Source organism: Haliotis rufescens, unplaced genomic scaffold, assembly GCF_023055435.1.
Source record: "Haliotis rufescens isolate VD_foot unplaced genomic scaffold, xgHalRufe1.0.p SCAF_12, whole genome shotgun sequence".
Taxonomy (NCBI): Eukaryota; Metazoa; Mollusca; class Gastropoda; order Lepetellida; family Haliotidae; genus Haliotis; species Haliotis rufescens.
The window spans coordinates 42483247-42496794 of NW_025963802.1; the positions used below are offsets into that span (position 1 = coordinate 42483247).

At 35.0% G+C, this 13548-nt stretch overlaps 1 protein-coding gene across 1 annotated transcript in view; it reads left to right on the top strand.

Moving 5' to 3' along the window:
- Positions 1–7218, top strand: part of LOC124120851 — a 140901-nt gene extending 133683 nt beyond the window's left edge. The window contains exon 23 of the mRNA XM_046483744.2: positions 1066–7218. Coding sequence (XP_046339700.2) covers positions 1066–1165 — 100 coding nt within the window. The 3' untranslated portion in view covers positions 1166–7218. The remainder of the gene's footprint in view (positions 1–1065) is intronic.
- The last annotated feature ends 6330 nt before the right edge of the window (positions 7219–13548 follow it).

The following is a 13548-nucleotide window of genomic DNA, read 5'->3' on the forward strand; positions in this document are numbered from 1 at the left end:
GGCATTACCTTTCAACATGACAACGCTCGGCCTCATATTGCTTGACTTGTTCAGGATTCTCTTCAGCAAAACAACATGAATGTCATCCCCTGTCCGGCTCGCTCCCCTGATCTTTCACCAATCGGGCGCGTGTGGGATGAGATGGATCGGCGCCTTTGACGTCAACCACGTATTCCACAGACACTCCAGGAACTTCGAAACATGCTGTTGCAGACATGGACAGATATCCCACAGGACTTTGTGCGACACCTGGTCCATTCCATGAGACGAAGATGTGTTGCTTGCATCGCAACCAGAGGTGGACACACACGCTATTGATTTGTAAATTCACATTTTGGCATGTTCATGTTTTTTGTGAAATCACACATTTTCTGAAGTCAGTATGGCAAATTAAACCATTTGAACACTTGCAGGAGTCTTTTATCTGTTGCAAAACAAAATTATTTCAGATTTGGTAAAAAACATAACTTTGCATCAAATCTTATTCAATGTCACCAGAACTTTTCTTGTTCAGTATACAATGTTGGCCCAATATCAGCATCCCAACATTTTAGGAAACATTGGACCAATATCAGTGTGTTTTGTGTAAGCTTATATAAATATTTATACAAGGAATTGTTTCCCCAGATATTAACATTGAACTATGAAATAGACATTATATAGCTCCTGACAACAGTAATGTTAGCCTTTATGATTGGAATTAAACGAAACTTATACATGATCTGTAGGTTGTGGATGTGATGAGATTTTGGGTGACCTCAGGTGCCAGGTGTCATGGATATATACAATGTGAAGGTCGTATTCATGAACAAATAGGGCAAGACATGTAGTTTAATTATAAAGTATATGAATATTCATTTAACTGACTAAGGTTGGTGGTCGCAAGATCACTCGTTATGACACTGAAAAAATGTCAGACAAAAAAAACATTCCTTGAATTTCTCTATCCAGCCAGATCAGTCAATCTTAAGGTAATCAAGCAGAGGTCCACCAAATTTCTGCTTTTTATTTGCTATGCATGTCATTGAAGTGTCACATTGTGAGCCTCTTTTCTTTGTTCTCTAGTTATGGCTACCCGGACCCAGAGTACCTGAAGAGAGTCCAGGAGGAGCTTGCTGCTAAAGGGGTGACTGAGGCGGACATTAAGTGGAGCACACCAGTGTGAGGGTTCTACGTACCCTTTACAATGAGATTTCTCATCATTTTCAACAAGTGTTCAGTGTGGGAAGCCAATTTACATACCATGATGTTGCAACTGTGTTGCCAATAGAAGCATAAAAGTTATCTTTGTTATTCACTCTTTCATTTGAGATGTCTATATCAGAGCAATTACCACTGTTGACATTATACATGTAGCTGCACAGTCTGTTGCAGGTCCCTGAACTTAAATCCCTTATCTTAGTACCTAATTATTTCCAAAATAGGTGGACAGGTATCCCACAGTGTGTTGTTGGATATCATGTGGAAAAATGGTGTTCCCTACCAAGATATTATGTGTAACTTCCCTAGAATATATTCTGTGTATAGACATGTACTACAAATTGTATTCCAATGTTGCTTATGTATGATAGCTAAATTATGTTATATAGTTTCTACTTAGACATGATGACCTTGTTTTGTGTTGCACCAATCATCACATCACACCTACAGGAATGGAACTTATGAGTGTTTTTACTGTTTTATTGGGCAACTTTAAAAGTCATCAGACCTTATTCAAAATATATGCCCAATCCTTGCAAAACATGATTTATTTCACAATGTGTTGATGGATATGGAATTTTATCTTATCAGTGTCACATGTTTACATGCATTAGTTTCAAGATAACAGGTTTAGAAAGTCACCACTTGTGTTAATGTTGACCTTTATGTGTGATGTTCTAATGAAAAAATACTTTCTAAGTAACTATCATGGTTATATTGTGGGTACATTATGCTATGCCTTAACAAAACAGTCTGTATTCCATGTATGTGTAACTTAAAATCTAACATTTGTAAATAACAGTTCTGCTAAAAAATACTGTGTAGAGTTTAGAGCGTAGGATAACCCATTGTCAGTAATTATACAGCATTTATGTATTGCCATTGTTTAAGAAACACTTGAATTTTATTCAGCCCATTCTTGTTGTCTCCTACCATTGTATGGCTGCCATAATGCTACAAGCAGGGTTCATGGTTGTGGAAAAATAATATTTTTGTAACAGTAATATTATTTCTTGTGATATATCAGTCACAGAAAATAAATCAATTCAACTGGCCTTTTCCAGGTTATTCTAAGTTAACACTTCTCAATACTGAATTGACTGTTTATACATGGTGTAGTACTGCAATTGCTAGTAGTGGTTTCATAGAAATGTCTGGACTTCTATTACAATGCAATATTTTATTGATATAAGATCACAGAAAACTAGCAGAATACCTTAAAAAAGTCGAGGAAATATGTCATGCTAATAGTATATGAGTCTTGTTAACAAGAGCTGTACCACAGCTCACTTTCACTAATCTCTACCCAGTCGTGACCCAGGTCAGCATCAATCCCTAGAACACTTAAAGTGGAGCAATGAGTCAGGCTCAGTTTCATGGCTAATTCTGTAACCAGACAGAGATGGATTCTTCTGACTTGGTTGATTCATGTCATCGTATCCCAATTGCGTGGATGCTCATGATATCAATCACTGGACTGTCTGGTCCAGACTCGATTATTTACATTTTGTTAGTCACTATTTGCCTGTCTTACACTAGATTATTTACACCCCACGTAATACACAGCTGGCATATTGCTGACATATTTATATGTATGTGAAGTAGATATGGTATCATTTTATGTTTTAGCCAGTGTAAATATTTACAGAAAACAGCTTTCTTACACATGTATCATACTTTCTTCAATTGTACATTTTGTCAAGAGTCAACAGATTCCTACATATATTTAGAAAATATATTTGCTGTGTGTACACAATGTTCTTCCATACGCCATGGTGATATCTCTTGTTTGTGCTTCAAGTGTCAGAGATAAGGAAGTTGTCTTGGCCATTTGACAGACATGAGTATATGCTGAGTTGCATGTCCATTTTTCCAGGTCGTGTTTCCAAGTTTGTGTTTGTACTTCTTTTTTCTTTGTACATAGTTGTACATAGAGACAATTGATGAGTAAGGTCATTTCATTAGAACTCCAGTATGTAGTTATGATACATTCATTGTTTCCTTAGTTTGGATTTTATCTTTACCTTTTAATCGTCGTTACTGATTTTGGTATGCAAAGTTAAAGATGATGAATTTGTGAAACTACTGGATGGCAAACTGATTTCTGTCCATCACATGGAGGACATGCATGTCCTATCATTGCTTCGATCAGTGAAAATTCCTTTAACAAGCCTTCTAAGTTTGAAGAGTTCAATAAGATAGCATTTAGACAAATTGCATGAAAACAGGTACCTGTAAATAGTTGACAGAGATGTTCTTTAGTTTGAAACCTGAACAACATATTATTGCATAACATTCTGGATTTGATTAACAACTACATATACCGTGTGTCGAGCCTGTGTAGTGTGTTGTGACCAGTGTGCAGCAGCTGTAACATGTGTTATGAATTAGTACTTTTTGTGTGGTCATGTAATTATATTTTATTCATAGGTAGTTGTCCCCATAAGTGATACCTACAGGAAGAAATGGAACCCAAAACTTGAACTACAAAACAAGTTATGTGGACAGAAAGATGTCATTTTCGGGTCCTCACCAAATGTCAGAATGACTTGAAGTGTGTTTGGCCATATGTAAATAAAGCTTAGTAAATAAGGGGTAAGATAGAATTTATGCATTGTTTGTAAATATTCATGGTAAATATAATATTAATGTTAAAAATGCATAGCCAAACAATTATAACCTTGTAGTGAATGGAACTGGTTTAAAGTTTATTATCTTTGTTTTCAACTGATCATTAATTGATTATAATCAATTAGTGCATTTAATGTGTGTGATTGTATGATGATTTCATTTGCAGAAAAACCTCAATTCCTCAACTTATCTGAACTTAAGAGTATTTTGTCTGATACTGTTGTTGCTAAATTGAATTGCATTTGAATAAAACCTTAAAAATTTAATCTTTTAGCATTTTTGCAACAATCCATTTAGCAATGTTGTTCTTATTGTCAATGTTTTGATATCAAATATATCAAGATCAGTAGTTAAAAGTTAAAAACTCTAGGCCTTGCCAAGTATTGATGTATTCGATATAAAAAAAGCAGAAGCATGAGATTCTATTTATCATCCAAATTCATTCTTCCATCTGTTTCAGTTAGTAGACAGTAGTAACTAGTGTCTTGAGTGTACAAAATGTAAGTAACCAGCTTCGGTGTCTGTACAAAATATATTGTAGTGATAGTAAAAGCTGTTTTGTTATGATAAGATGTATTTTGTACCAATAAGATATTTGGTAATGTATTCAATTATTGTATCATGTGAACGTTGTTGGGTTTTTTAAAGTGACGCCTGTGAGTTTCTTTTGTAAAACAAAAACATGCCTCTTTGTAAGATGAGAGCTTGAGCTGAATGTTGTATTTATCATTCTGGCAGTTGAATTCTTATAGAGCTGTCCTTTTGTACCAATTTCAATGTTTGTTATATTTACTAATGTACTGGAAAGTTTTTTTATTATTCCAATTATTTCAGTTATTTAAATACTGAAGAAAGCGTTGACTTATGGATTTCAATGCAACATTTCTCACAGATACTTATATATTTTAGCATGTGGTAAAGGTTCTAACATCTGAAAAATGAAGAAGTTTATAAATCCACAAGTCAATTCTGTCTTCATTGATACTCGAGCTTCTTAAAGATATTGTACTGAAATAATGAATTCACAACTTTCAGTGTATGGACCAATGTGATTAACCACTTTCTTATTATAAGCCTGTTATCCACACTTACATTAGTTATGTTGTGATTTGGAAAAAGACCTCAGTTCGGCTTTTTAATGTGAAGATTAGTTCACTATTGATACATTGTATTGTTATCTTTCCATTATTTAGTTATTAGCTACTGTGATATCATTTAGGATGTCTGCTGGTCTATATTCAAAATATTTAACATTTCATAATATTGGTGTTTTTGGAATCTGGATGATGTAATCTAACTTTACAATTGAAATTTGAATTAATTCACATTTTGTTTGATATGTTATGCCATATTTTTGACGATTTCACTTTAAATGTATGATTCTAACCTGCATCGTTTGGGCTTTCTTATTTTTTATAGAATAACTTAAAGCATGTTGTAAAAGGATTCCCGATTTCAGTTTTGGTTGGCAGTAAACTTATTCCAGCATTCATCCTTAATTTATTTAAAGTTGTTATGATTAATAATATACTATTTGATTTTGTTTATTGAGTATAACCAACCTCATATTTGTATGAAGACTCATATTATCTGATCAAATATATATTTCTGAAACCACAACCAAAACGGTTCCGTAGTGCTCTGACTCTATAATGGGCATCCATATATCTTTTCCACAATAGTGATATATTCTGTAACTTTCTTCTTCACATAAATGTTTGCCTAAGTGAAATTTTGGATTTTTTAAGAAGTGATCTAAATTTGAAACTGCTGACTCAAACTGAACAACTCATCACAAGGTTGATATGCTGCTATCGTACTTGCGAAATATCAATGATGCTAAAATCTATTTTGTACCAATGTTACTGACACGAATATTTGTTTGTTACTAATGTATAACCAGCAAAGGACTACATACCTTGACTTGCTTGTGTGGAGTATTGTTTTGTTTCTAATTCAATTGGTCAATAGTTTATCGGTTTTTGCAATGTCATTTAACAGTTTTTCCTATTAAACAGCAGCATAAGTGCTCTCACAATACGATTGTTTGATAATAATTTCTAAATTGTTTGTGTTCATCAGGTAGGACCTACTTCGGGATTTAATTGGAATTGGTTGAGAAAAGATCCATTGTTTTGATTTCCAGTTGGATTATATGGCTTGATGTAGAGGCCCCTCTTGTTGGCCTCTTAAACAATTCACACCTCCAGAAGTGTTTGAAAATAAGAAAGATCAAGCTGAACCCAAATTATTCAGTATTTTGTTGATTTGAAGAAAAAATCATATAAAACAAGTTCCATGTAAAAGATAGAGGATGAGTGATGGCACTTTATTGGGATGTAAAGGCACAGTTGCAAGAAGAAAGAGTTAGGCAAAGCACAGCGAAATGCTTGAGTTTCACTTATGCATTGCAGCAGGAATTTTGAATCATGATTTGTCTCACCAAGTACCAAGCCACACAATGGTAGTGACACAACCCTTTGGTTGTACTTTCAATTGATTCGGTGCTTGGCACTTAGTTCAGTCAGGAGCAAATGTGTTCCAGATAAAATATGACAAAACTGTGAAAGCAGAACCTTCTAGAACCAAATAGGTAGACTGGGCATATGATCCCCAAGGATAGGAGAATGCAAATAAATTTATATGGATCAGTTAGCTGGAGAACTGTTGTGTGGAATGAGGACAGTACAAATGTTCATATGATTATTAGGAAAGACAATAACACTTTTCATACAAACATAGTCTATATCCAATATTGACTACAATTTGCCCGTAATATAACTTTGTGATATTCCATATTAGTTTTCAGATTTAGTCATGTAGATGATATTATTTGAGGTTGAAATATTCTCTATAATGTAATTGAACTGTAATGGTATTATGATGATTTTCATATACATACAATAATATATTGGTGATACAAGAAGATATATATGTATTGTGCAAATGGCCTTATCCCTCTGGAAATATTTTATTTAGCTATAACATATCTTCTATGTCTGAAATAATTCATGAAGTATCTGTTTTGAACAAGAATACAGTAAAGATTCAATATTTCTGTAAAAAGTTGGTATGTATTGATCACAGAGGGATGAGGTGATTTTACCGCGTATTTAGTATTCAGATTTTTTTTTCTGGTGTGCGGTTTGCTTAAATTATAACTTAGTTAGGAAAATGTCAATCTTACATTCGTGGAATATGCTTACCAGGACGTATGTGATCTTTAACTAAGTAAGTCACATCTGAACTCATAAAAGCGGTCTCTACGTGCATCTGTGCTGTACTCCTAAGAAGGGACTATTGTCTTGTAAACCATCTGAAGAAGTTTGTTTTGTGAGGTTGTTACATTTTCCTCTGCTTTGCTTGAATAAAATTTAAAGAAACGGATACAAACTTGCTTGTTATTTATGGATATGAAATACCTCAATTTTGCAAATTAGTTTCTGTTTCTGAGCGACCATTTAATATTTGGGAGTGTTGGGTTGATCGACTGTTTGTGATAATGATATAAACAAATTATTATTAACGTTTTGTTGCTTTCAGGTGTTCACTTCTAATAACATCATGTTAACTCAATGTGTGACAAGCTGATAAGCAAACCGAGAAAACATAGCCTCCTTGAAAGGACATACATGTCCTCTGCGTGTCCGTTTTAATGGTGTCATTGATAAATTCGCTCTTGGAAGATGAATATTGGTTCAAGTGGCCTTATCCATTCAAAAGATATCTCTACTTAAGTGTTTTAAGTCTATTTGGAAGATGCATGTGTTTTCCGGGCAATGGAAATAATTTGGTTTATATCAGTTTGTTTTTAAAGTTATGGCTTATATTTGGAATGCCGAAAACCATTTCTTTTCTTGTTTCATTTTTAGCAACTTTCAAACGTAGGTGTATACATTCTTTTGCTCCGAAGTTTATATCATGAGTGTGTGTTTCGGCAACGGTAGTGGGTGTGGGCTGATGATATACATACCAAATCTCCCAATGCATTTGCCTTGTTACGACGTAAATTGTAATAAAAAGGTAAATTGTAATACTTGCAGCAAATTGTAATAATTTTGACGTAGATTGTAATAACAACGTAAATTGTAATAAAATTTGACGTAAATTGTAATATGCAAATTGTAATACAAATTGACGTAAATTGTAATAATCTCTACTTGCGGTAAAATGTAATAAATTCTTACGTAAATTGTAATAACCTTACTACCGTAGTGTCCAAGACGCCAATTGACGAGAAATGATCTTTGTCAGTTGAGCTTGTGTTTCACATGTACAATTCGAGAAATACTGTGTATGATGACAAACGTACAAAACTGTTAAGTTAGGGATGGTTGGTATAGGCTTTATCGTACAATCGTCATTAAAGGGTGGTATCAACATAGTGAAAGACATTTATTGGAAGTGATGTGATGTTTGTGGCATGCTATCATCTACGTAGAAGATACTACCATCTGCGTAGAAAATACTATCATCTACGTAGAAGATACTCTCATCTACGTAGAAGATACTTTCATCTACGTATATGATAGTATCTTCTACGTAGATGATAGTATGCCATCTAGATACTATCGTCCACTTACATACTTTCATCTACGTACATGATACTGTCATCTAGAGTATGTAGAAGTGCAGTCATATATGTGATACCAATGACACAGAGCTCACATTTACTGTCATTACATACACACCTACATGCGCGCACACACGTTTGTGTCTGTATCTGTGTGTGTGTGTGTGTGTGTGTCCGTGTGCGTGCGTGCGTGTGTGTGTGTGTGTGCGTGCGTGCGTGCGTGTGTGTGTGTGTTTGTGTTTGTGTGTCTATGCTGATGAGGCCCAATCTGAGGTTTCTTAGATAGTTACTAGTCTTTTCGTCAGAATTTTAACAAAGTATGTTGTAATTTCATTACAGTGCTTGTTGTTTGTTGGAATTACTTTAATCCTCTTAAACCCCAGAGGAGGTTATGCTTTCAGGGCATTATTGTCCGTCTCAAATTAGTGATAAAAAATGAAAAACGTATTATCTACGAAGAATATACTTATGTCTTTGTTGGACATACTTTTGTCTACGTAGAAGATACGTTTATCTAATGTATTTGCTACATTCTAATTCGTATATCTACAGGTTTGTGTTTCTATTTTATCTTTTAAAATATCTTACTTTGTTCATTTGTTACATTTTGCATAACCTTTAATTGCTCATATCAGCATTTTTGTGGGACCTCTCACAAAGTAGTGTCACTCATCTTTCACTTGGAACTATATGTAGAAGTGCAGTCATAGATCTGATACCAATGACATATAGAGGTCGTATTTACTGGCATACATACATACATACATACATACATACATACATACATACATACATACATACATACATACATACATACATACATAAACACATACACAAACACACACATACATACATACCTATGTGTGTATGTGTTTGTATGTATGTGTGTATGTATGTGTGTGTGTGTGTATACTGATGAGGGCATAGTATCGGAGATAAATATAATTTGGTTTCTTAGTTAGTCATTATTCTTTTCATTGGAATGTTAAGATGGTATGCTATAACTTCAATATTTTATTACAGTGCTTGATGTTAGCTGGAATTATTTTAATCCTCTTAAACCCCCAGAGAAGATTATCCTCTGAGGTAATTTTTGTCCGTATATATGTCACAAATTAGTGATAACTTATGAAAAACGTAATTATCTGTTTCGAAAATTATGTACCGCATTATACGAGAGGTACCAAATTTGGTATCAAGGTTGCTTGGCGCAATCAATCAACGATTTGTCGAGTTTAATGATCTTAGAGTACTCTTCGTATAAGGTCAAAGAGAATATTTACGTTAGTGACAAAACCCTTTTCATTATAGATTTTCCATCCTTTCAATTTTGATCAAAACAAATATATTTCAGCAATAATTGATTGCCACAAATTTTATTATACATTCTGATGCTCTTTGAAACTCAACAAGACATGCCCGAAGATACCGGATATTAATTTTGTATGCTTTGAATTATGATTTCGTGCCGTTATCATGATGGATTCTGTTTTTTGTTGTTGGGGCAAGGAGTTATTATCCCAGCAAAAGTTGTCAGTAAGTTGTTGTTAGTTCTTCATGACATATGAAAGGAATCCAGACAGTTACATTTATTCATTTATTTCATTAAATATACTTCTTGTTATGAAAGGAAATATTTTATGCTATATTAATTATCCATATGTTAATCATATATTGCTACAAATATTGCATAAGTTAACATGGTTTGCATTTATTTATTATTATTTCTTTATCTGTGAGAAGTTCACAGAGATCGAGAATACACAATATCTAATAGTATATGCAATGTAGGTAAAAAATATCCACGCCCCTCTTTTGATATTAATAAAAACATTGTATATAATGTTATGTATTAAGTATTCTCCTTTCCCATGCATGGGAAATCTATGCTGCATTTGCTGACGACTGGTTTTTTTCATTTGACATTGCACAGGAGATTTGTCACTCATTTGATGTATTTGAATTCTTCGTCAAAATATAATACAAAACACACAGAGTATTTCTCAAATAAATAAGAAAACTAAGTTCATTCTAGTAATTAATCCTCTTCTGGACAACCATAGAAATGAAATTCCAATGCGTATATATATACATATAATTATACAACAATTCACGATAACGACCTCAATCCTCCCCCACACCCATACTTTAATGACAATTGTACGATAAACACTGTACAAACCCTGACAAGGATAGGTTCTAGTCATTTAACGCCTTTGACACTAAACTTATAAGGTTATTACAATTTACGTAAAAAGTTATTACATTTTACCGCAAGTTGAGATTATTACAATTTACGTCAATTTTTATTACAATTTGCGTATTACAATTTACGTCAAATTTTATTACAATTTACGTTGTTATTACAATTTACGTCAAAATTATTACAATTTGCTGCAAGTATTACAATTTACCTTTTTATTACAATTTACGTCGTAACATGCCTGTATCCTTTCCTATTTTGCATCAATCCATGTGTCATAGTGCCCCGACGACGTGGATCATTGCTCGTAATACCTCACTGGATTGTCTGGTCCAGATTCGATTATTTGCAGGCCGTTTTCATACAGCTGGAATATTGCTGAGTGCAGCGTTAAGCAAAAAACTCTATTTTCTCCCTCCCGACAATACCTTTAAAGGATCCGTCAAACAACAACAGAATTCCAATAAAAATATTTCGACATCCAATGGTGTTTTTGAAATAAAAATATTTTTTGAAACGAATATAATTAGTAGTACTTGTGTGTTTATGTTGATAATTCCAGAAATAAAGTTTGTACCGATTGTACATTTTTATGGAGATATAATTCTCTGCATGTGAAGTATCTTGACAATGCTAATAGTACTTAACTCAGTGGTCAAACTAGTGACTCTAGTCGACTGAATATGAATGGTAAGCCCTGTATTACAGATAATCTGTCATGATATCAATCACTGGATTGACTAATCCGGACTCGATTATTTACAGACCGCCGTCATATAGCTTGATTATTGCTGAGCGCTGCGTTAAGCATCAAACAAACAAACAGATACTCTGAGGATGTCATATTGTGATATAATGTGACGCTTAGACCACATACGGCTTTTTCCATTTGACGAGAGGCCGGTCACATGACCGCGAAACTGAGGGTCATAAGCGTATGGACGACATATTTTGACATTCAGACACGAGAATGTATTCTTGAAATGACGTAAACACTGACAGACTACATCCACACTCCTGGGGATACCCTGGCGAACAAAACGAGTGAATGAGATAATTGAGTATGGTTTTACGCTGATTTTAGGAATATTCCAGCATTATCACGGAGGGGGACACCAGAATTTCACACATTGTACCCACATGGGGAATCGAACCCGGGTCTTCTGCGTGACGAACGAACGCATAAACCACTAGGCTACTTAAAATGATTTGTGTCCATCAATACATGTATGTTGTTCCTGTATGCCTAGTAAAATTTCTCTCATACAGGAAGCGGTCAATAAAAGTATATCTGATTACTATGTAACCTGTTTTAGTTAACTGGTTAGATAGGTCGACCAACATCTTAGTGTCTGAGCTGACAGTGACAGTGACATTCACTTACTAAGTAAATTTACAAAGTATTGCTGTCAGTGTAGACTGACAGTGAGAGCCTACCGCAATCTATGAGGTGAGGTGAGGTGAAATTGGGTTTAAGGTCGCGTCCAAGATTATTGCACTTATATAGCGACGTGCATGCACGTGTATGTGTGTGTGTGGCTGCTTGTACTAGTCCGGACTGATGCCGATTTATAGTGCTAGCTCACTGAGATACCATGCCGCAGTTCAACATGAATACCCCACTCAGACACAGTATACTGACTCCGAGCCGACCAGTCCTTGTTTTAGCCCCTTAATGCCGAGCGCCAGACAGGGTAACAACAAGTACAATCTTTTAACGTCTTTTTGTATGACGCGGCCCGGGATCAAACCCTGGACCTTCCGCTCTCCGGGCGGACGCTCTACCACAAGACCACGGAGGCGGTCCGCAATCTATGAAGTTACATCGGAATATATTTGACACATTTTTATAATCACCTTTCACTGTATAACGATTACTAATATTTGTAATCGCCGCAGGTTCATCAACAACTTCGGATACCTCTCCCGTCACCTTTATCGTGTCGGGACATTGTAACGTCCCGTTCTAGATGCAAATGTGATGGCAAATTGAGGTAGTTCTTAACATACCATTTTTCCTCTAATGATGTCATTATAAGAATCTCTTTGTTGTAACCAAACTACAAAAGATGTTATTTACTGTAGAGTAATTTGAGAAAACACACGCTCTCATGTCACCTCTCCTTTTGAGGAACTTTTGTATTCCTCGAGTCCCCTGGTTGTTGCATGGCTGTTGCATGTTGCCTGAAGTCACACGAACTAAATAAACTGTACACGTATACATCCTTCCAGGTATACAATACCGATAGGCTACCACGTTCATACAGTTTGGCCCTCAGTCCATGAACGTTCATGGTCAATCGCACAAAGTTAATGCCATTCTTAACTAATTAGTTTTAGCAGGCAAGCACTGGTCCAGGGAAATATCAGTGTAACTCCCGAAGGAGGCAAGGGACTTATTAGGCATGGTAAAAAGACATTTAATATTAACTCGCACTAAATTCATTACTTGTATTTAAGAAACCCCTGGGTTGTTTTAAAATCTTCAGGGATTGGGAGCGTATCGTGATATGTAACTCATAAGTTCACTACCTCTCATAATCTTGCTGGCAAAATTGTATCTGAAAAATGAAGCTTCTGGTCTAAGGCTCATTATTAAGACTGAAAATAACAAGTGAAACTTCTACCAGTAGATGAAATATGGCAAAGCAGAGTAATAATGTAATGAACACACATAGCACGAGCCTAATCACCCCGACACATCAAGCATCTGCATCAACGTTCACGTTGAAGTCAAAAGAAACAATGTTTGACATGTGCCACATAAGACCTAAAGATATGTAATAGCCATCGCCGACGTTGAACCACGCCCACATGTCGCCAGACAACCCATTAGTAAAGGAACACAGTGAACTGAAAGCTTGTCATTTTCAGCTTGAGTTTGCCTGTCTCGCAGTCCCCGAAACATTTCACTGTCCCTTCAACCCAGCTCTTACTCTAA